Here is a 22,095-nt window from a genome sequence, read left to right on the forward strand (position 1 = left end):
CAATATACTAAAGTGAGAACGTCGATCAATTATCCAATGTCCTCACTTGGGGGGCTAGTTGTATGGGATGATATGTGACAAGGGCTGATATGTTCCATAAAGCAGACATATCGGTCATATTGGCTTTTCGATACTTGGCACGTGGTAGTTTTATCATTGACACTTGGCGAGAAAAGTCTTGCATGCCTTGTAGCCACCTGTCATGAAATTTATTATAAATAGTAGATTAAGCTTCACTAAATGGTAAGCATTTATTACTCTCTCTCTCTCTCTCTCTACTTTCTCTCTCTTACTTACCTTCTCTTAAACACATTCTAACTTTATCATCGGAGTGGTTATCCCCGGATCACCCCAGGGCTAGTTGACTTCTGTTCATTGTGTAGGTTCTCAGCTTGCGTATAGGAGTATCAGGATCTCGGGTTCGGACTCTCGGGCAATCGGATACAGACAGAAACAGCATTGAAACATGAAAATTGATTAACTAAAAAAAATGTAGCATAACGCCGTATGAAAAATACTACGTATAAATAAGTAAAAACATAATCAAACTGTTAGATCGAGGCCACTTTGAACGTGAATTATCTACGAACAAAGAATGAGATGATATATCTCTTGAATTTTAAAACATGATACTTTTTTTTTTTTTTTTTTTTTTTTTTGCATCACTTTGAATTATACAAAGTTTTAGTAGAGTCATATAATATTATGAGTGGGTGAATAAATTATTACAATAAAAGTGAGATGGAGACCAAGAAAGAAAAAAATATGTAAGAGATGATAGATATTTTTATTATTTTAGTGGGCACCATATAAGAGAGAGAAATGATAAAATAAGTTGAGTAGGATTTAAAGTAAGAGAGAAATGATAAAATATAGTATAAAGTTACAATATATAGAAATGATACAATTTTAAAAAATAATAAAATAAAATAAAAACACTCCAAAAGGGAAATTGATGCAAATAAAAATATAGTTGGTCTTGTATGGACTCGGTCTATAATAAATTATTGTAGACCCAAAATTTGACACTTTCAAATAATATAATCACATTCTGGATGATATAATCACATTTTCACAAAGTTTCATATACGGCTGGCCGTATGGTGCGGTCAGCCTTATATATATATATATATATATATATATATATATATATATAGGGGAGGGATCCGGTGAGAATAGGTCCATATGTGAGAATTCATACTTATATGAGAACTGATTTAAAATTTAGAACATGTGAGTAAAATTTTAGAACATGTGAGTAAAAATTTAGAACATGCGAGTTAAAATTTAGAACATGTGACTCAAATTAAAATTCTGAACATATGAGTAATAAATTAGAACATTTGTGTGACTAATATGTTTAGAACATCTGATTTTAGAATTAGAACAAGTGATTAAAAATTTAAAAAATTTGCTTTATGAAATTTTAAACATATGAGTAAAATTTAGAACATCTGACTTAAGATTATGAACATGTGAATAAAAATTTAGAACAAACTGATATAGAATATAGAAAGTGTGAGTAAAAAATTTAGAACATACGTGTAAAAAAATAAATAGAACATACGTTTTAAAATCTGGAACATATAATTAAAAATCTTAGAACACACGTTTTAAAATTTAGAACATATAAGTTAAAATTTTGGAACAAGTTATTTAAAATTTATGACATCAAACTTAACTAATTTATGGTTTAGAACATGTGAGTACTAAATTAGAACATTTGATTTAATTTAGAACACCTAAGGAATAGTTTAGAACATCAGATTTAAAATTTAGAACATACGAGTAAAAATTTAGAACATAAAGAGTGTTCTCACATATGAAAAATTCTCACATAAGAAAAATTCTCACAAGAGTCTTCCCCTATATATATATATATATAATTCTTCTTCTCTCTCCTCTTTTCTTCTTCTATCTTCTGCAACATTTTTCTTTTTCCCCCAATTTTATTTCTCTCTCCTCTTTTCTTCTACAATATTTTCCTTTTCCCCCAATTTTATTCCTCTCTCCTCTTTTTTCTTTAAACTTCATTGTTGGTGTCATCTTCTTAGCCCAAATTTCTTGAAACTTCATTAATGGTTTACTTTTGGAAATTTATTTTCTACGAATTTAATGTTTAATTCAAGCTTATTTGCTGAAGATTTTGATTATATAACTTGTAAGTTGTTAAATTTTATTACTTAATTTTTTGTTTAATTGAAGAACGAAAAACAAATTGTTTTCGTGTATAGTGGTGGTTTCGTGGGTGGGTAGTGGTGGTTTTGTGGATGGGTAGTGGTGGTTTCGTGGTTCTGGGTTCTATATCTGGTTTCGTTGGTGGTTTAGGTTGGTAGTGGTTCGTTGGTGGTGGTTGTTGGTGGTAGTTTTTTGTTGGTGGTGGGTAAGGGGTTACTAGATCCGGTCAGGGGTTACTAGGTCGGCGGTCAGGGGTTACTTGGGGTTACTAGGTCGGCGGTCAGGGGTTACTTGGGGTTACTAGGTCGGGGGTTACTAGGTCATTTAGGGGTTACTTGGGGTTGCTAGGGGTTACTAGGTCGGGGGTTACTTGGGGTTACTAGGTTAGTTAGTGGTTACTAGATCAGGGGTTACTAGGTCAGTCAGAGGTTACTTGGTCAAGGGTTACTAAGTCAGTCAGGGGTTACTTTTGTCTTGGGGTTACTTTGTCTGGGGGGGTTACTTTGTCATTTGCTGATTTGGTACCCTGCCGCACCAGAAACGCACTGTTTTATTTTTAGATGATATAATTATCTTTTTGTGAGTCATATTTAGAATTATATAATCTCATAGTAAATTATTTAATGAGATTATATAATTATCTTTAGGATGATAAAATTTAAAAATCATCTTTTGACTAATGTAATTTACTATTTGATACTTTTTATAATGATAAATTCACTTTTTGAGTGATACATTTACATAACAGTTTCAGATGATATAATCACTTTTGTAGTAATATAATCACATTTCGTATGATATAATCACATTCATATGGTATACTAGAAGGTTGACTCTACAATAAGTTATTATAGACCGGGTCTATTCTAGTCTTTACCATAAAAATAAACGGAGGGAGTAGTACAGTAGCTTAATTCTAATCATGGAATCTAATGCTGATTAAGCAATGGTACCTACAAATTCGGCAGCTAATATAAGGCAAGAGCATCACAATCTCACATCGACTCAATCACAAATTTCAAATTATGATCAATGAAAGTGCCGTGCTGAAAAAGAAGGGAGTGAAAAAATTCAGAAGAGAAACATGACAAAGATAAGAAGTTAAAGCATGGGATCTCAAACATGTAGTGTTGTCAAATTTCAAACCGAAATCGTTTAACTGCCCGAAACCGCCCGACCCAAATGGGAACCGAACCGATTAAAAACCGATTTTTTTAAAACCGAAAACCGACCCGGACCGTATTTTAGTAAACCCGAAACCGAATCGATCCGAATAATGTTAAACCGTATAAGAACCAAACCCGTTAACAAACCGAACTGAAAGAAAACCGAACCGAAAAAGAACCGAACCGTATCTAACCCGAAACCGGTTCCAACCCGAAACCGTTTAAACTGGCAAAAAAACCGCTTACACCGAACCGTTAGCAAACTGCTACCCGTTTGCACCGAACCATTTAAAAACCGAACTGATTGTAAACCGAACTGGTTATAAACCAAATCGTTTATGAACCACACCGCTTCTAAATCGAACCGTTTACAAACTTTTTTATATAAATAAATGGATTTTTTTTTTTTACGGGAATATAATTAAATGGATTAAATATTAGAAATCTTAGAATATTTTTTAAAAAATATCAAGGCAAATCATTCATTAAGGTCTTAAGGATAATCAATATTACCTTGTTAATCAGTCATTAGTGTTTTCTTTCATTATACAAATCAAAGCACTTTGTAATATCTTCATAATTTCATGAAAATATATAATGATAAACGAGTCATAATTATCAGTCTTGTTGACTAATCAAGTATCGAATTACCAAATTGCAAATTTCCATTTCACAAGAACTCATCAAATCATGATTATGATACTATGCGTAGTATATAAATGATTAAATAAGAAGCATATAATAACCTAATTGTAAAACAATAATACATTAATACACTAACTCTTATAATCTACTTCGTAATAAACTAGTAAGATCAGTATGACTAAACTTGAAACAGAACATAATATGTATTTATAAAATCAATGAGAATTTGTTTATAATATGATGCCTAAATATGAAATGATTCGCGACTTTATATAAAACTTGTGAACGCAAAAGGTTAGCAAGTACTATCAAATTTCAAACCAAAACCATTTAACTGCCCGAATCCAAACAACTCGATAAACAATTTATTTTTTGAAACCGAAAACCGACCCGAACCGTAATTTAGTAAACTTGAAATGGAACCGATATGAATAACGTTAAAGTGGTTAAACCATCGAAAAACCGAACCAGTTATAAACGAAACCGAAAAAGAACCGAATCAGTTATAAACTGAACCGAAAAAAAACGGAACGAGTTATAAACTGAACCAAAAAAGAACCGAACTGTTTCTAACTCGAAACCGTTTCCAACCCGAAACTGTTTGAACCGGGATAAAAACCGTTTACACCGCACCGTTAACAAACCGCAACCCGTCTGCACCGAACCGTTTACTACCCGGACTGTTTACAACCCGAACCGAATTAAAACCGCTTAAGAATAAACCGAAACCGAATCGAACTGATAACTATTTAAACCGAACCAAAACCAACCCGTGAGACAATTAAACCGATTCCAAACCGACCCGATTAAATACCGAACCGATTTCAAACCGAACCGAAACCGAACTGTCAAACCGTTTTGACAGTGCTACAAACATGGAATTATTTATAGTCAGTTTGGAACAATTTGATCTTGCGAGAACCACATTTATCTGTTCGTTTCTTAAGGTAGCAGGTCAAAAGGCCTGTTACAAGAAGATTGACGTTAAAGGTGGGATTATTTCTAGAATAATCGAAGGTGAGATTGTTTCCGAAGACCAAGCAAAGGGGGGATAACTCTTTTTCAATTTTCCAAAAATAATTCAGTTTACTTAAAATTATCACAAACTCAACCATACCTATCCACTCAAAATCAATACGAACACTATTTAGGGGGCGTTTGGTTCGGAAACTGGTATGCGGGTTGAATCAAGAATGAAACCATGATGGTATGGGTTTGGAACTTGATTCTTAATACCATATGTTTGGTATGATTATGGAATACAATTTTTTTTTTCTTTTAGGCCCTGTTTGATTCACCTTAATTTTGCTGAACTGAAATTATTTTTACTGAACTGAAATTATTTTTACTGAACTGAACTTAATTTAACTGAACTGAAATTATTTTTACTGAACTGAAATTATTTTTACTGAACTTAAATTATTTTTACTGAACTTAAATTATTTTTACTGATTTTTTATTATAATTCTTCTTTAAGAAAATTGAATTTTACCGAACTGGACTTATTTTTACTGAACTGAAATTATTTTTACTTAGTATTATTTTTTTTTAAGGTGAAGAGAACAGAGCCTTATTTGATACCTAAAAGTATGGAAATGAGCGAAACCCACCTCTCCAGCCCCAGCCCCCCCCCCCCCCCCCCTCCCAAAAAAAAAAAAAAAAAAAAGATTTCTAAACCCCATACCTTTGGGTTTGAGGTATGAATTTGAAACTTTTAAAATCATAAAACAAACATAAAATATGTATTTAAACCATTCTAAACCCATACCTTATACCTTAATTAAGTGAACCAAACAACCATTATTTCGTTCAATATCCATAACAATCTTGTGTTTCAAAACATATGATTTCTCTCCACACACAAAAAACATATCTGACTCTACTTTTCTCTGCCTCTCATTCTTTAGACATTTCAGGTTAGCTCAATACAATATCTTAATTATCTACACATTCTAGTGATGGACTTTACCACAACTTATGTCAAGTCTCAAACAGAAGTCAAAAAGAATGCAAAACATTACAGTCTAGCATATCATAAACAAGAAGTCTGAGTTAAGTGTCCATACCCAAATATTGAAAAACAAGCTTGCCTTTCTCAACAACTAATTCCCAAGGTACTATTGGACATCGGATGATCAAGCCATCATCTAAAATTACAAACCAATCAACATTCTTAGCATCCTCAGTGCAATGAACCCACTCCCACCACCACCCGTGACACTCACCTATAGCAGGTGTTAGAGAAGGCAGCATGAGCAGACCAACAACAACAACAACAACAACAAACCGTGGCCACCGCAAGGAGAGACAGAGGACTGTAAGCAGTAGACAAGCAACTTTAGGCTATTTGTTTGTAGTGTGCTAAAGTGGAAAGAGGACAAGAGTAGAACTTGTAATAATTAAGGCCTTGTTGCCAACTTATGCAATGCAGTAGTAGTATAAATAGTAGTCTAGAATGGAGAAGTTTAAGCAGAATATTATTGTAGTGAGTTCTTGGAGAGTGATGGCCTAAAGCCATTAACGAATGTACGCAAGCTTTAAGCTTAATGTATCCAAAACAACCTTCCGTCCATTTTATTTTATCGCACTACGCTAGTTCGTTGCAGTTGGTATCAGAGCCGACATGCCTCCAACGGCGCCGACAGTAACCGTGGAACGAGTTGCAGCCCTCGAGGAGCGTTTAGAGGATATCATCGACAAGGTAGGGGATGGAGAGAACTCCATTCAACACATCTTGATGACGACGATTCGTGAAGGAATGGAAGCCATTCAAAACACTTTAACGAAGAGATTCAACAAGAATCAAGAAGAGGCGGCCCGCAAAAATAGAGAAGCCATTGAAGAGTCCAACCACAAGAACATGGCTGCCATAGACGAAGCAATCCAGAAAATTGAAGGTCGTGGGAACCGGTTCAGAGATGAACAGAACCAACAAAACGCACTTATGAAGAACAACCAAGACAAATTTGTGATGAGATTAGAGGAAAGATGGCGACCTTGGAGGGCAGAGGGAAAACACCGATCACGGTGGACGAGGAAATGCAGCAGTCACTGGGTGCTAGTGGTTTCAGGGAACCACCGCTGGGTGCAGGTGATTCTACCACAGGATGCCGCTCAGTGGTAGTGGTTTCAACGGCCTCAGATTCGGCACTTGGGATCCTGGTGCCGGTGAAGGGTATCGGAACCACGACGACAATCAAGAAGGATGGGGAAATTGGAAATACAGGAAGCTCGATATGCCAATCCCCGACGGATTTGACCCTAATGGGTGGATACTCCGGAGTGAGCAATATTTCCAATTTTACCGCTTATCGAAGGTGGAGAAACTCCGGGCTGCTGTGGTGGCTATGAACGGCGACGCATTACGGTAGCACCAATGAGAAAGCCGTCGTCGACCATTCATAGGCTAGGAGGATCTCAAGGGGCGAATTCCAACCCAATTCCGGCCCATTAATGCTGGCCGCCTCCACGAGCAGTGGCTCGCTGTGGTGCAAACGACAATGGTGGTGGAGTACCGACGCTTGTTCATAGAGAGGGCTTCACCTTTACTTGACATCCCGAAGAGTATCATGAAGAGTCACTTCGTGAACGGACTCAAGGAGGAGATAAAGGCGGAGTTACGGATGTTAAACCCGTGGACCCTTGAGGATACCATGGATCTTGCGATCCGGGTGGAAGAGAGAAATCGGATCAACCACTTGAAGAACCCTAGTGGAGCATTTTCCAAGTTTGGACCCTATTCTACTTGGAGCTGGCCAACCAATCCTACACAACACACAGTCTTATAACTCCCAAATCAACCCAACCTCACAATATAATCCAATTGAAACCAACCCACCTTTTAACTCCCAAACCAACCCAACCTCACAAAGCTCTATAGCGTCAGTAAACCACCCACCCATCACCAACCAAAATCGAACTAACCCTAGCTCCTCTCGTTTCAGCGGCGAAGTACGGAGGCTGACTGAGCGAGAAATTTCAAGATAAGAAAACAAAGGGTTTGTGTTTTAAGTGCGACGGTCAATGGACCGGAGGAAAGCCAGGAGGAGTTCACATAAAAAATAAAGTGTACCTAAGGGCATTTTAAGAAGAACACTGCAGATAAGCTACAGTAGGACTTCCCATATTAATAAGGGTTTTACATATAGTAGTAGTAGTGTCTGTGATTTTTGTTGTTTTGTTTTCAGTCAAGACTATGTAATAAGGTAGCTCATTCCCTAGGTAAACATTCCACTTTGGATGGAGGACTGCCCATATGACAAAGAGGCTATTTTGATATAATCTAAATGTTACAGGTTCTGTCAATAAAAAATAAATAAATAAATAAAAAATAAAGAGAGAGAGACAGTAGTGGTACACAACCTTGTACATAAAACCATGAACTAGTTAGATAAAAACTCAATCTACAAAAACACACAGGAAATGTAGCCAAAATAATTCTAATGTGAGAAAGATAATAGACAATAATATTGGTCAGTGGCGGATCTAGGGGATACATAGAGTTACAACTGTACTCCCATTTCGCAAAAAAAAAAAAAAAAAAAAAAAAAAAAAATACAAATAGAGATTGCCTGATCTAATAGACGGTCTCTTAGATACTATTACCTACCACAACAACCTAATCATTGCCTTTTTTTTTTTTGTATAAGTATTAAATTATAAGAGACCGCCTATTTTAAAACTGGTCTTAGGCGGTCTCTTAGATTATATATATTCCACAATAGCGCTATTGAAATAACAGGTCTCTTACGTAATATTGTTTATTTTTTCCAACTTGTACTTGCTTAGACAATCTCTTTTTAAAAAGATATTTCGTTACTCAATTATAAGCCTTGTTGTCAGAAGATAGGGTGCATAATACACACATATACTAATACAATAGTTAAATGGTTTATTAACTCAAAATTTAGTTAATATTACTTTGTATTTTGTAAAAAAAAAATTTACTAAACTTAATTTCGTACCCCCATTATCCAAATCTTAGATCCGACATTGATATTGGTTGCTACAAGGCTAAGAAGGAACAATAAAGCTACATATAAACTACATTATGCTTGACTCCATTCTACATTGATTATGATGCCAACTTCAGCTCTTTCAATGATCACATCATCACAAACACGGGGACTAATTTGAAATCGTTTAGTCTCCTTTAAACGTTCAATGAAACTTATTGATTGACAACTCAAATCTATTTCAATCTGCAAAGAGCAATTGTGCGGAACAGCAACCGCATGTCTCCAAAGATCGACATCAAAATTCATGCATGGCAATTCCAATGGATTATCTTCAAGCCTCTCAAAAAGAACATTCCGATAATATAATTTCTCATAAGGTGTTTTACACCCATATTTATCATACAAAGCAACCAGACTCCCATGTATTTTGCAAAAATCATCAGAAGAAAGTTTACCTTTGAAAAAGAAATGAACCTTTAGTGTAGCCTTCAATGCATGAGAAAGGACTGTGTAATGAATAGCAGCAAAACTACGCTCATGCCTACCTTTAACAACCCCACACAAAAGGCGATTAAACCAAGCTTTCTTATGTTTATCAAGTTGAACACTCGAGGGCACAAACCCTTTGATTGACACACGACCATCAACATCCTCAAGCTCAACAGACATCGAAAATGTATCCGCAGGTATCAGAGTGTCATCAGGGCCTTTTAGAGGTAACAAACTGCTGCCAGGAGGCAAAACATAGGGATCATTCTTATCTCTTTTGAAAAGACATTTTTGACCCCGAGAGCCATCAAAAGTAACCATCCCATAAAGACTCAATTGTTCATCGTTTTGGCGGCCGATAAAGATTGAAAATACCTCTACTGCATGAGGTGCCTAAACACAAAAGGAGCAACATTAGATAGGTAACTAAAAAAAGCAAATTGTAGACAAATATACCCAAAAATGAAAGTGAATCCCCCATTGTACTTCATCTTTTTTGGCAGCCGGTCGACTCAGCAGAAATGGTTCCTCCCAATCAACAATCACGTCAGCATTTACACAATTTAGACCAGTAATAATTTTATGATCCCATTCGTTGCAAGTTTCAACCTTATAGCTTCCTTGGACAATTAGCACCTTGGTAGCACGATTCCATAACTCTACTTGGATAGTGAGGGATGAATACGCAGGCACAGCAACCACAGATCTAGACAGGGTAATAGGAGATCCCAGTGTCACCAATTCAGAATCATTAGAATCCTCAGTAATCTCATAAAGCATAATGCGATTATATTTACTCTCAGAATAATAAAGACCATAACTTGCTGAAACGGTCCCATAAACCTCAAGTTCGTCTAGTTTATCCTCTTGTAGCTTGTTGTTCCCACTTCCCTCCACTTGTTGCTTAAAGAGTCGAACCTCGATAGGGACAAAAACAGCAAAAGTAAGTGCGAGGTACTCCACCTCAGCTGAACAACTAGTGCCATGAACTATAATTTTCTTGAATTGTTCAAACAGATGATTTTGTTGTTTCGCGGTATCAACTGTCTTTAACAAAGGAGCACTCTCACATATGATGGTTTCACCTGTAACCTTGTCGCGAATATCAAAACCAATCACAGGTTTCTCCATTGACATTATATCATCGGGTCCTGTGAGGCTTAAGGTACCACCAACATCCAAAGGGATTATCTCTGGCTCATCATATTCTTCGTCACGGTCATAAATATCACATCTGTGATGACTTGTAATATCATAAACATAAATTTTACCAAAAATCTCCCACGAACCCTTGCTGCTACACATGTTATTGTTTCGGAGAGTCACAGATAAAATCTCAACCACTGGTTCAGATCTAACATCCACACGATGCCATTTATACCAATCATCATCGAGTATAGAAAACAACGAATCCCTCATTCTCTCAGAAAATGCATCTCTGGAAACCATCGTCTTATCCTCTTCCATGTCGAACAAATCAGTCATAGCAAACGATACAAAACAAAGTGGCCCTTAACAATAATAACAGCAAAATTATTACTCTTAACATTAAATTTAGTCTAAATGATTAAAGTGGTTCAAAAAGTGCAACAATTAAGCATCCGAAGAGGTCAATAATCCAAACCCTAAATTGGCGATATTGACAATCAAATTAACGATGATGTAAAACTAAAACCTCTAAATTGATCAATTGATATACGATGATTTAAAAAATCAATAATAAGAATCTTACCTGAGAAGCTACTTCAATAGAGGCGAAAAAGCTTAGAAGGCGCTTCAATGGAAGGAAGAGATAGAGAGCCACATACACTGTTAGTGAAAAACTCTTTTTTTTTTTTTTTTTTTTTTTGGTTGGTTGGTAAAAGTGAAAAAAACTTTTACTCTCAAGGGGATTAATGAGTAAAAATCTATGTGTATCTAATAATCTAAATTCTTTAAAAAAAATAAAAATAAAAAAATAAAAAATCTAAATAACCATGACACACACTATGTCATGACAACCGTTTGATCTAAATAATATCAACGGCTAGGAATTCATTCTCATAAGTTTAGTTTTGACGTTATTTCAAACCAATAGTCTTTACTTATTGGCTTATTGTTTCATATGTTGGTTGATATATTTTACTTGTTGGCTAATATGTTTCATGTGTAGCTGATATATTTCATTTGTTGGCTAATTATATTTTTTTTGTGTTGGCTATAATTGCATAATCGCTTTAATCACATTATCAAATTCTAAAACCAATCGCATAATTCGCATATATATCGTATATCGCATAATACCTTGAGCTTGTATTACATGCAGGGGCGGATCCAGGATTTTTAAGCTAGGGGGGCCGACGGCTCAATACACCGAGTATAAATATATAGTTTGCTATTATAATAATTTTTTTTTTCTAAATCGCAATGTATGATTTTTCATATTAAAATCAATATCAATAATAGATTACATATTAAAATTATTGGCAATTACTTTTCCTATATACTACGTATATCGATATATGTATAAAACTAGTGTTAATCCACTTGTTGACTATCAATCACTAACTTTAAAAATTAAGAGTTTTGTATTATTAAAAAAAATTAAAAAAAAAAAAAAAAAAAAAAAAAAAAAAAAAAAGTGATCTATAGAGTGGTTTTTTTTTTTTTTTTTTTTTGGAAGACGATCTATAGAGTAATAACAAATAGACAAAAGTAACATTTGAGTTTTATAAAATAAAGGCGTAATTTATAAAATAAAATAAAATGAAATCAATACCCAATTGATTACAAATAAAAGATTGAAGAAATGAAAAGATAAATCACTTATAGAAAAGTGGAATAAATTTAGTATAGAATTTGGGCAAAAAATAGAGGAAAAAATTAAATGAAAGATCTAATATCCTTGGATTTATGAAGAAGATTTTGGAGACACTTTAAAAAAGAAAAGAAAAAAGGTACTATAACTTAGTCAAACCTTAGGCCTACAATATAAGCCCAACTACCGCTAAGCCACCAGAATTTCGATATCATATAAATGAAATCATCAGCATATGTACTAAAAAACTACAAGGGCCAAATTAGTAAAATTAAAGGTTGCGAGTTTGGGCTACACGGGCTGGGCCTCTGCCAGCCAGCCCCCCCACCCCCCCCCCCCCCCCCCTCTCTTGTAGCTCCAATTACATGTTGATCATTCTGATCCTTAACTTCAATAAGAGTTTGTTCTACATCTACAACAGTTTCATCTTCTTGTTCAAGTCCGAATTGAATGGGATGATGATACAAGTTTTCTATATTTGACAAATCAAACAATGATCTATAAATTTGCACAATTTGATCAAAATCAAATAGATGATCAAGTAGCTTTCGATTTGAGCTTCATGGTTCAGATCGAAATTGACTATGTTAATATCAAAGTTTTCTATAGTATTCTGTATATTTTGAATGTATAGAAGAAGTTGCCATGATTTTTGCAGAAATTGGTTGATTATGGAGAAATTATAACCCTAGAATAAAGGAGAGGACAAACTTTTAATAAAACCGGGTTTTCACTAATTTACTGAAAATCACAGCAAACAAGTGCAAATTGGGCTGCTCAATTTGGGCTCACACGTGTAAATTTAAAGAACCAAAAAATTTCTTATTTTCTCTTTCTTCTTCTCTTTCCTGTTTCTCTTTCTCTGGTTTTTTTTCTCTCTCCTCTCGTTCTCTTCTTCTCTTGCTTTAGGCGTTGCTACTTGAATTTCTCTCTTTTCGATCTTTAATTTCTTCACTTTGAAGTTGATTGTTGCTAATTTCAGGTTTGTTTACTCAATTTTATTTCATTTTATTCAATTTTGAAGTGTTTCGATTTTTAGGGTTTCGTTGTTTTGGATTTTTGTAGTTTTTGCAATGGTGAAGAAGAAGGTTTCTGGTGATGATAATGTTGCTCTAGGTTAGTGTTTGTTCTCATTTTCGCAATTTATTTTTTTTTTGTACAATTTGTGCTATGTTTGTTTAGTTGTGCGTTTTAATCAGTTGCTTTTGCTTAGATTAGGTTTATTTTGAGAATTGCCTGCTAGGTGTTTGTAAAAATGTCCAAATGAAAAATTGCATGTTCATAGTAGTACAATTGATGAAAGCATTTTGTGTATGAATTTTAGGTATTTTGCTACTATTTTCGTTTACAATTTAATATAAATTAAATGCTGCATTTGATTTTAGTGTGGCAAACATGGTGGATATGTTTATCTTTTTGTGTTGCCTGGTACAATCTTGTCAAATTTTGTCAAAATTTCTGTTGTGATGTTTTTTTTTTAAATTAATTGGTAGGATCTATCAAAGTTTTTCGTTATAGTAGAGCTCAAAAAGCGGTAAATAAAATGGATGCAGGAAGAAAAAAGATGTTGAAAGGTGAAGGAAGTACATCCAAGGGAAATAAAAGGAAGAGGCATGAAAAAGAGGATGACGAGTAAGATTTTATGTTTTAGAATATTGTATATTTGCTATACTTTTGTGAATGGCATTGTGACTTTTGTAAGAGTATAGGTAACTTTGATTAATAGGACTGTTTTTATGTGATTTTTGTGTCAATATATTAAGTGTTACTTTTGTGAGTATATCTTTCACTTTTGTATTTATCAATGTCACTTTTGTGAGTGCAAGTATCATTTTGTGAAAATTTTGATAGTAATCACTTTTTTGAATATTATATCCATGTAATGAGTGTCATGACTCTCATGAGTATCATTTTTTGTGATTATGATTGTCACTTTTGTGAGAATAAGTATAAAAATTGGATAAATGTTCATAATTCATGTTTAATTTTATATGATAACTAAAATTTCAGTATATAAGTATGTTATTATTATTTTTGAATGGTAAGCATCTTTTTTTTGTTTTTTCAGGCCTGATAGGAAAATTACATGTCGTTGTAGACCTTCTTCATTAGTTAAGGTTATAAGTGGGCTTTCTCCGACTCAAAAAAAAGATGTAGAATAGGTTGGATTTGGTGGTTTGTTGTCTTTACGTGTGGAGAGTATGGTTGGAGGTATACTTCCTTGGCTTGTTGAGAGTTTTAATTGATATACTTGTATGTTTTGTGTAGCTGATGGTAAGGAGTTTGTTGTGACTAAGGATGATGTGTGTGATGTTTTTGGTTTGCCTAAGGTAGAAGGTCGTGAGGTTCCTGAAATGAAGGGTAGTTACAAAGGTCAATCTCAAGATGATAGTGCATTGAAAAATAAATGGAGAGCTTCTTTTGATGTTGGTGTTAAGGAGTTGATACCTTTGGCTAGATTAGAAACTAGGATCAAGGAGTTGGTGGATGGAGGTGATGAATTTAAGAGGTTATTTGTTATGCATGCTCTTAGTATTATGCTTGTCCCTACCGCTAATAGGACTGTTAATTTTGGGTTAGTTAATGCTGTGGATGATGTTGATCAGATTAAAAATCTTGATTGGTGTTCATTTGTTTTGAGAAAGTTGATGAATTCTGTTGTTAGTTACAAAAATTCTGAGGCTAAAGATAGTATTAGTGGATGTTTGTTGTTGCTTAAGATTATGTATTTTCATCGTTTGAATTTCCAAGGTGTAGTAGAGAACTCCACTATTCCTCTTATCCAACACTGGACAGATAAAAAAGTGAGAAACAGGGTGTCCTTGGAGTTGAAGGCTGGTGGATTTGGTCAGGGGGTTTTGAATGAATTGACTTATCTAGTTTCTGCTAAGTGTGTTGATTTGAATGTTAACAACTTAAGTAAGGGTGAAGTTGGTGCGGTTCTTATTGATGATGATAGAAGATGTGTGACTTTTGATTTGCCTGAAGGAGTATTAACTGATTCTGAGATCAAAAGTGCTGCAACTGATGTATGTTTTTTTTTTTTTTTTTTTCTTTAATAAAACATTTGTTCTTGGTCTGATATAATTGTTTGTTAATGTGTAGGATTTGCATGAGGCGTTTCTTTATATGAAAAGGAACATGGAGCTGTTTTCATCTGCGAATTCTAATTGTTTTAGTACTTTGCAACGGTTGGTGCATAGTCGTTTTGTTGAACATTCTGTTTCTTTGGATGCAGATTCTATTGAGTTATCTCAAACACAACAACTTTTGTCTAACCCGCATTATCATAAGCTTATTGATGGCTTAATTGATGAGTTTATAAAAATGAAGTCAGTGGATGAGTTACTTAAAGTTGATGCAAGTACTTCATCAAAGTCTACCCTACAAGATGGTGGAGATGGTGGAGGTGGTGGAGATGGTGGTGGTGGAGATGGTGGTGGTAGAGGTGGTTCAGTCAGAAGAACGAATAAAAGTTTGTGTTCTTTGGACTGTGGTGAAATTGGTGGTCAGAGTGTAGTGTTTGTTACGCCATTTATGAAAAGTAATTCTTGTGCTTTTAGTGAAAAATTACCTCGATTATATTTAGAAGCTCTTGATTATTGTCTGGTGGAACACTTATTTAATAATAAGTAAGTTCTTTTTTAATTGTCATATTTTTTGAAACGTTTTTTTTTTTTTTCTTTTTGTTTTGATATTAATAATATTGTTTGACCTTGCAGTGAGAATCTTGTTACTTATGGATTGCATTTTCTCATTCCAAGAGAGGATATGGTGTCTTTGGTGCATCCTTATTTGGTTCGTTGGTCAGTAGTTGATTGCTACTGCATTTATCTAAATGAATCATGTTTTTATGATACTTGTGGTCCTAAAAGATTCTTTTTTGGTGCGAGGCAAAGTGTAAGCAACTTTCTATTTTGAGTTATTTGTTTTCTTACTCTTTTCAATTATTTATTTTTTCCTTTTAGTTTGCTTTTTTGCATGTATCAGAGGGGAACGAAGATAGTTCTGCTGTCTCGGATTTGCACGAAATTTGGGATGAATGGGTTACATATGAAAATTCTGGTTGTGATGTTATTAGTGCAGACTTGGTATATATCTTAATTTTTTATATATATTAACTGTTTGATGGTTGTGCTTTATGCTAACTTTTGTTCTATTTTTTTTCAGGTTTATTTTCCTATTCTTGTTGATGAACATTATGTGTTGTTTGTGATTGATCATGGCAATGAATTGGTTCATTATGTTGATAATATCATTTGGAGTGATGAGATGATTACATATTTTCAAAATTTGACTTTTTATCTGGTATGTTATTGTCGATTTTAAAGTATGTTTCTATATTAATCTTATTTTTTTTTTTTTTTTTTAATATTCTGTTTTTTTTTTTTCAGTGTTCTGAATTTGGTGATTTTCTTGCACGAAGAAATCATCCAAAGAGTGAAAAAGTCCCTTTTTACAAGTTTAAAATTGCTGATTTAGTGTGGCGGAAGAGTAAGGTTGATAATAATGACTGTGGTGTGTATATGATGTGTCATATGGAGCATTTTGTTGGTGATACATCGTTTTCTGTAGATGAACTTAGAACAATGAGTGATCTTGAAACTGATCTGAATTAATTCATTTGTTATGTTTATGCTAATGTTTTATACATATTAATGCGCCTTTTATTTTCTTGTTGTGAGGCTGCTGGGAGGAAATTTTTACGTGCTAAGATTTGTGCGAAACTCGTGTTGTCTGACATGAACGAATCAAGATCTGAAGTCTTAGCAGAAGTTGAAAAATTTAATGAGAAGAAGAGCGATCTTGCATATGTTGCTGAAATTGAAGGAAGGAGGAAGGCTGCAGCAGCGGAGAAGAAAAAGAAGAAATCTGAAACTGCTCCTCCTACTGTTGACACTGCTCCGAAAGCAAAACGAACTACAAAGGCTACACGGAAGTACACTCCTTCTAAATCTTAGCTAATTTTGGAAGTTGTTATTAGTTAACTACTTTTGGAAGTTGTAATTAGTTAAGTACTTTTGGAAGTTGAAACTAGTGATAAATATCGACACTTAAACTAGTGTTAATATTTTCAAAATGTTTGTACAAATTTTATTTTATATATATATAAGATTAAATATTGGTAATCTGTTGTTCTTATTTTTATTTATTTATATTTCTGATTATAATTTTATAAGTGTATCATATATCATCATACAGAGATATAGTTGATTTAAATGAAAATTTGAAGTTTAACATATATATTACCATGTTATTAATTTTAAAAACGGACACTTTTGTGATAATTATTGTCACTTTTGTGAATATAAATATCACTTTTGTGAGTGACATATTTCTTTTGTGAATATGCAATACTTTTGTGAGTAAAAAGTATCACTTTTGTGAGAAGATGCATCACTTTTGTGAGCATTATTGTTACTTTTGCGAGTATTAGTGTTACTTTTCTGTAAATGCATCACTTTTGTAAGTGTTAGTGTCACTTTTGTTAGTAAATTCATCACTTTTGCCAGTATATGCATCACTTTTGCCAGTATATGCATTATATTACTTTTTTAAGTATCAGCGTAATATTATATAAATGTTCATAATTCATGAGCAATTCCATATCACAATTCAAAATTCTGTATGAAAGTCAATAGTAGCATTAAACAAAAATAAAATCACTACAAAAAAGTTTGCAATTGTGTTTCATCCAAACTCACTACAAGTTAAAAAAAGTCGCACAGTAGGTGTCTTCGATCCAAACTCTGAATTTGGATCTGGTAATGCTTTTTGCTTTGATTTCTTCCCTTTTTCAAGTGCTCCTTTTGCTCTCTTGCTTCTTCCCTTTGTTACAGCTCTCTTAGGGTCTAATATAGTGGGTATGGTTGTACTTGTTGATGAAGAAGCAGTATTATTGTTACTCTGAGCACTCTCTGCCACATTAGAATTGTCATCACTTGCAGCAACCTCCTCTGTAAAAGCTTCAGCCGCAAGTAAGTCTTCCACCATTTTCATACAGTTTTTGAAGTTTTCCTCCATGAATGCTCTTGCCTTTTCATTTTCTTGACTCTTTAAGATTAAGTTATAATATTTTCTCATCATTGTATGTCTCCATGGTGTATATGGGAGTTTTGGATCCTTATTTTCCATTCTATTCCATACTTCAAACTTTGCAAGCTTTGTCCATCTTTTTCTAATGTACTTCTTTGGAATTCTTGTAATAGAATGTAGATGTAAAATTCTGAGGCAGTGATAGCATAGCCAACCAGAAGCTTCGAAATTCTTGCAAGTGCACCATATAGTTTGGCTCTCATGTATGTAACTTACCTGTTGGGAAGACCATGGCTTTTCTTCTAGAGATACTTCATAAAGAATAATGTTTTCTTCAGTTCTCCCTAGAATTTGTACTGTGGTCGCCATTGAGTAGCCAAATTCCTCTTCAAAGTCTCTAAACAGAGACAATGTGTAAACCTGTACATTAGAGAAATAACTTACTACCAGTCATGTTCCTTTGCATGTATCATTTTTATATTTGCTTATATTGTTTGTTTTCAGTTCTTAGATATATGTAATAAAGGAATATAGAAGTACCTGAGCAGCATGCTTTAGCATTCCGGATAGTGGCAATGAAGTAAAGGCTATTGATTTGCTATAGGTAAACTCATTATACTTCTCATCACTTCTCCATCTTTTTATGGTTCTTACAAAGATGCCATAGAATTCTGTCAGTGTTGTTGATTTATTAGCTCTGAATCCTACTGCATGGTTCGTACTTTCACTTCTTTGTGATGAAAGAATTCCTGCCGAGAAGAAATCTTTACTAAGTGCTGGACACCACTTTTCCTTTAGATTGTACACCCTTTGGTACCATGCATGATTAACCAAATCAAATTTTTGTATCATTTCTTTCCATCTTTCTTCAAATTTTGTTTCTGTCACACATCCCTTCAAGCATTTGTTGAATATTTTTTTGAACTCATTATCCCTTTTAAGGGCTCCAAATCGTGTTATTGCATTTTGTTCTAAGTGCCATATGCATAGCCTATGCCTTGTGTCTGGCAATACCTGCATTCAGAATGTGATATGTCACTAAACTTGAACACTTATTCTCACAACAGTGATATTTTTACTCACAAAAGTAACATTTATACTCACAAAAGTGATAATTATATTCATAAAAGTTATGAACACAAAAATGACTTAAAATGAGAGTGGAATCAGTGAATATGATATTGTAATAGAAAAAGAAGTACCTGCTCAATTGTAGTAGCCATAGCTTGGTCTTGGTCAGTGAATATGGAGGTTGGAATTCTATTCTCCATAGATTTTTTAAAGGTTTCAAGCAACCACACAAACGACTCTGTTTTTTCATTGCCTATGAAAGCACATGCAAACATACAATTTTTCCAATGGTTATCTATTCCAACAAAAGGAGCACATATAAGGTTATACCGATTTGTTCTGTATGTTGTATCAAATACAAGAACATCTCCGTATATTTTGTAATCCTCTAACATCATTGCATCTCTCCAAAAAATGTTGGAAATTCTACCTTCTTTGTCGAATTTCACTCTAAAATAGAAGTTAGGATCTTCTTTTTGTTCTTCGATCAGAATACTCACTAATGTTTGAGCATCTCCAACCTCTATTTGTTCCATTCTTAGTCTTGATCAGAAATTGAGGTGATCTTATGCCCCAAGTTTTCTTCTCCATTAGCTTATGTACACATGTAATTATATGTGTCCATTGTTGAAAGTCCAGCAGATTTCATTGTTTTAATTGCTTCTGCCTTTTCTATTGTTACTTCTCTCTCAGATCGATGCAAATAATGCCACTGCTTTCTAGTTAGTTCATGATTATGTTGTAACACATGTGACACCACCTTAAATTTTCCATCATCATTCATTTTTGCTCTTAGACTTGCCTTGCAGTTAGTTCTTGTAATGGAGACTTGTCGTGGTTTTCTTTGTTTTAAATCCTTGTTATCTTCATCAACCATTAGAACCATATTTGTCTTCTTTGCAACAGTATGTCTTTTTCCTTCCGCAGAACACACATAGTATTTCTCTGTGACTATACGTGTGTGTAAGCGATACCTTGTTGTATGCTTTCTTATTGAAAATCCCACTGTAGAAGCATGTAGACTGTACAAGTCATAAATTTCTTGATAAGTGTCTCTTTCCACTCCAACTAATGATCCTTCCATATCTAAACCAGTGGTATCTGTTGGTTTTGGATTTGTATCTGTGCATTAGTAGAATAAGAGATATTTAGCATTTTCTTGTAACAATTGTAACCAAAATCACAATTACAGCATGAACAAAATCACAAGCAAGTACCTAGAGGCATGAGAACATGGGAGCATAGGGTTATTCACTTAAGCATATGCATAAAGAATAAGTTATTTAGTACAGAGGTATATAATACAAGTAACTTATGTATTAATAAAGGTAACATTTGTAATGATATTAGTAACTTTTGTACCAAGAGACATGCATAAATGCTTTTATAAATAAACATATAGTCAATGTAACTTTTGCCATAATATATGTAACTTTTGCCATAATATATGTCACATTTATAGAATTTTACCTTCGTCTTCATCTACTGGTTGTCCTTCTTCATCTAGTGTGTTCGGAATAACTTGATCTTCATCTTCTAATGTATTTGAAACACCTTGATTTTCAATATCTGCATTAATTATTGAAAATTAAATCAAAATTTTAAGCAAAAACAAACAATAGGTTAGTATTTGTTTAGATTATTACCTTGTATTTGAATTTCTGGAACTTTTGAGTTTTGAATGTTATCATCATTAAACTCATCGAGATCATCAACGAAATTCTCTGCTTCACCTTCTCTGAATGTTTGATTGAGGTCGAAACTCCATGTTTTCTCTAGATGTTGCGTTAATGGTGGTCGATTTTCTCTTTGTAATTGCAGAAATTCGCGCATTAGGTTTTCGTAATTGGAAGATTTGGAGGTTTCCGGCATTGTTGATCGAAAATTGTAGATTTCTCTCTCCTCCATGGTTGCTTGGTGAAGGAGCTTTGAATCTGGAAAATTGGAGTTTTCTCTCTCCTCCATTGTTGGTTGCTGAAGAAGATGTTCGTTATTTTGGAAAAAGAAAAAAAAAAATACTGTTCACACGTGCGAAAAACCGGTTGTTCAGTATTTTACTGCACATCGGTTGTATGTAAAACTTTTTGAAAGGAGAGAGGGAAAAAAATCGAGCTTTGATGATAAGTTGTTAATGACGCGAATCACGTGATGTTTAAGTTGCAGGGGGAAAGAGATTTCATTGTTTTTTCATTAGTGTGCTAGGCTGGAAGAATTTCAGCGTCTTTTGCTTGGGTTTTGGCACGTGAAACTTTTGGTCCAGGAGTGGGTCCACCCAAAATGGATTGTCAATTATTTATTATTCGTTTTAAAATAATTTTCTAACTTTAATTATACATGTTTGTCAACACATTACTTTAACCATAAATATCAATTTATTATTTGTCGTGAGTTACTTTTTTAGCTCTGTCACCACCTGTTTGATCCATCACCGTTCATTCATCTCCATAAGTATTAAGTATGACAACTTCTTTTTCGAAGATTGGCTGGGTTTGTTCTTCATTTTACCCCCATGAAATTTACTCCGTAATTAAGATCCAAAGTACTTTTAATTTCTCAAATGACATAATTGTAATTTGTTCATTGTATATGAATGAAATTGAGCAACAATTTCTTACTTTTGACTGACTTTTACCCTTGACCCTCACATCTAATGCATACGAGATTCTTCTCTTCATCTCCTAGTTTCTTTGTAGTCAGGGGTAGGAGTCTGTTCATCTCCAAGTTTCTTTGTTGTAGTCAATTTTCAGCAACACTC

The 22,095-nt window shown here is 34.0% G+C and overlaps 2 protein-coding genes and 1 long non-coding RNA gene across 4 annotated transcripts; 1 reads left to right on the forward strand and 2 right to left on the reverse strand.

Moving 5' to 3' along the window:
* Positions 1–8,718: 8,718 nt before the first annotated feature.
* LOC145559559 (uncharacterized) lies at positions 8,719–11,256 on the reverse strand. Of its 2 annotated transcripts, XM_081620972.1 has the most exons (3): positions 11,169–11,256; positions 9,893–10,947; positions 8,719–9,829 (listed from the first exon to the last, which is right to left on the reverse strand). In XM_081620972.1, exons 2-3 carry the CDS (start codon positions 10,919–10,921, stop codon positions 9,038–9,040), a joined length of 1,821 nt encoding a protein of 606 aa, XP_081477098.1. In that variant the 5' UTR covers positions 10,922–10,947; positions 11,169–11,256; the 3' UTR covers positions 8,719–9,037. The 2 variants fall into 2 exon arrangements, with proteins under 2 accessions (XP_081477098.1, XP_081477097.1); XM_081620971.1 differs by having other exon boundaries at positions 9,893–11,239.
* A 1,714-nt stretch (positions 11,257–12,970) lies between these two features.
* LOC145559561 (uncharacterized) lies at positions 12,971–14,316 on the forward strand. The gene is made up of 3 exons (XR_014092770.1): positions 12,971–13,349; positions 13,787–13,865; positions 14,302–14,316. It is a non-coding gene; the product is annotated as an uncharacterized LOC145559561 (long non-coding RNA).
* Positions 14,317–17,842: 3,526 nt separating this feature from the next.
* LOC145557450 (protein FAR1-RELATED SEQUENCE 5-like) lies at positions 17,843–19,876 on the reverse strand. The gene is made up of 4 exons (XM_081618634.1): positions 19,472–19,876; positions 18,810–19,283; positions 18,072–18,689; positions 17,843–17,857 (listed from the first exon to the last, which is right to left on the reverse strand). Exons 1-4 carry the CDS (start codon positions 19,874–19,876, stop codon positions 17,843–17,845), a joined length of 1,512 nt encoding a protein of 503 aa, XP_081474760.1.
* Between the last annotated feature and the right edge of the window lie 2,219 nt (positions 19,877–22,095).

This window comes from Chenopodium album, chromosome 9 (assembly GCF_948465745.1).
Source record: "Chenopodium album chromosome 9, dcCheAlbu1.1, whole genome shotgun sequence".
In the NCBI taxonomy this organism is placed as follows: domain Eukaryota; kingdom Viridiplantae; phylum Streptophyta; class Magnoliopsida; order Caryophyllales; family Amaranthaceae; genus Chenopodium; species Chenopodium album.

Excerpts from the sequence above, each read along its gene's own strand:
- LOC145559559 (XM_081620972.1), bottom strand. The coding sequence starts at position 10,921 with ATGACTGATTTGTTCGACATGGAAGAGGATAAGACGATGGTTTCCAGA. Across the intron at positions 9,830-9,892 it reads GGATTCACTTTCATTTTTGG|GCACCTCATGCAGTAGAGGT; the intron begins GTATATTTGTCT and ends TTTTGTGTTTAG.
- LOC145557450 (XM_081618634.1), bottom strand. The coding sequence starts at position 19,876 with ATGGAACAAATAGAGGTTGGAGATGCTCAAACATTAGTGAGTATTCTG. Across the intron at positions 19,284-19,471 it reads TGGCTACTACAATTGAGCAG|GTATTGCCAGACACAAGGCA; the intron begins GTACTTCTTTTT and ends TTCTGAATGCAG. Across the intron at positions 18,690-18,809 it reads TGCTAAAGCATGCTGCTCAG|GTTTACACATTGTCTCTGTT; the intron begins GTACTTCTATAT and ends TCTAATGTACAG.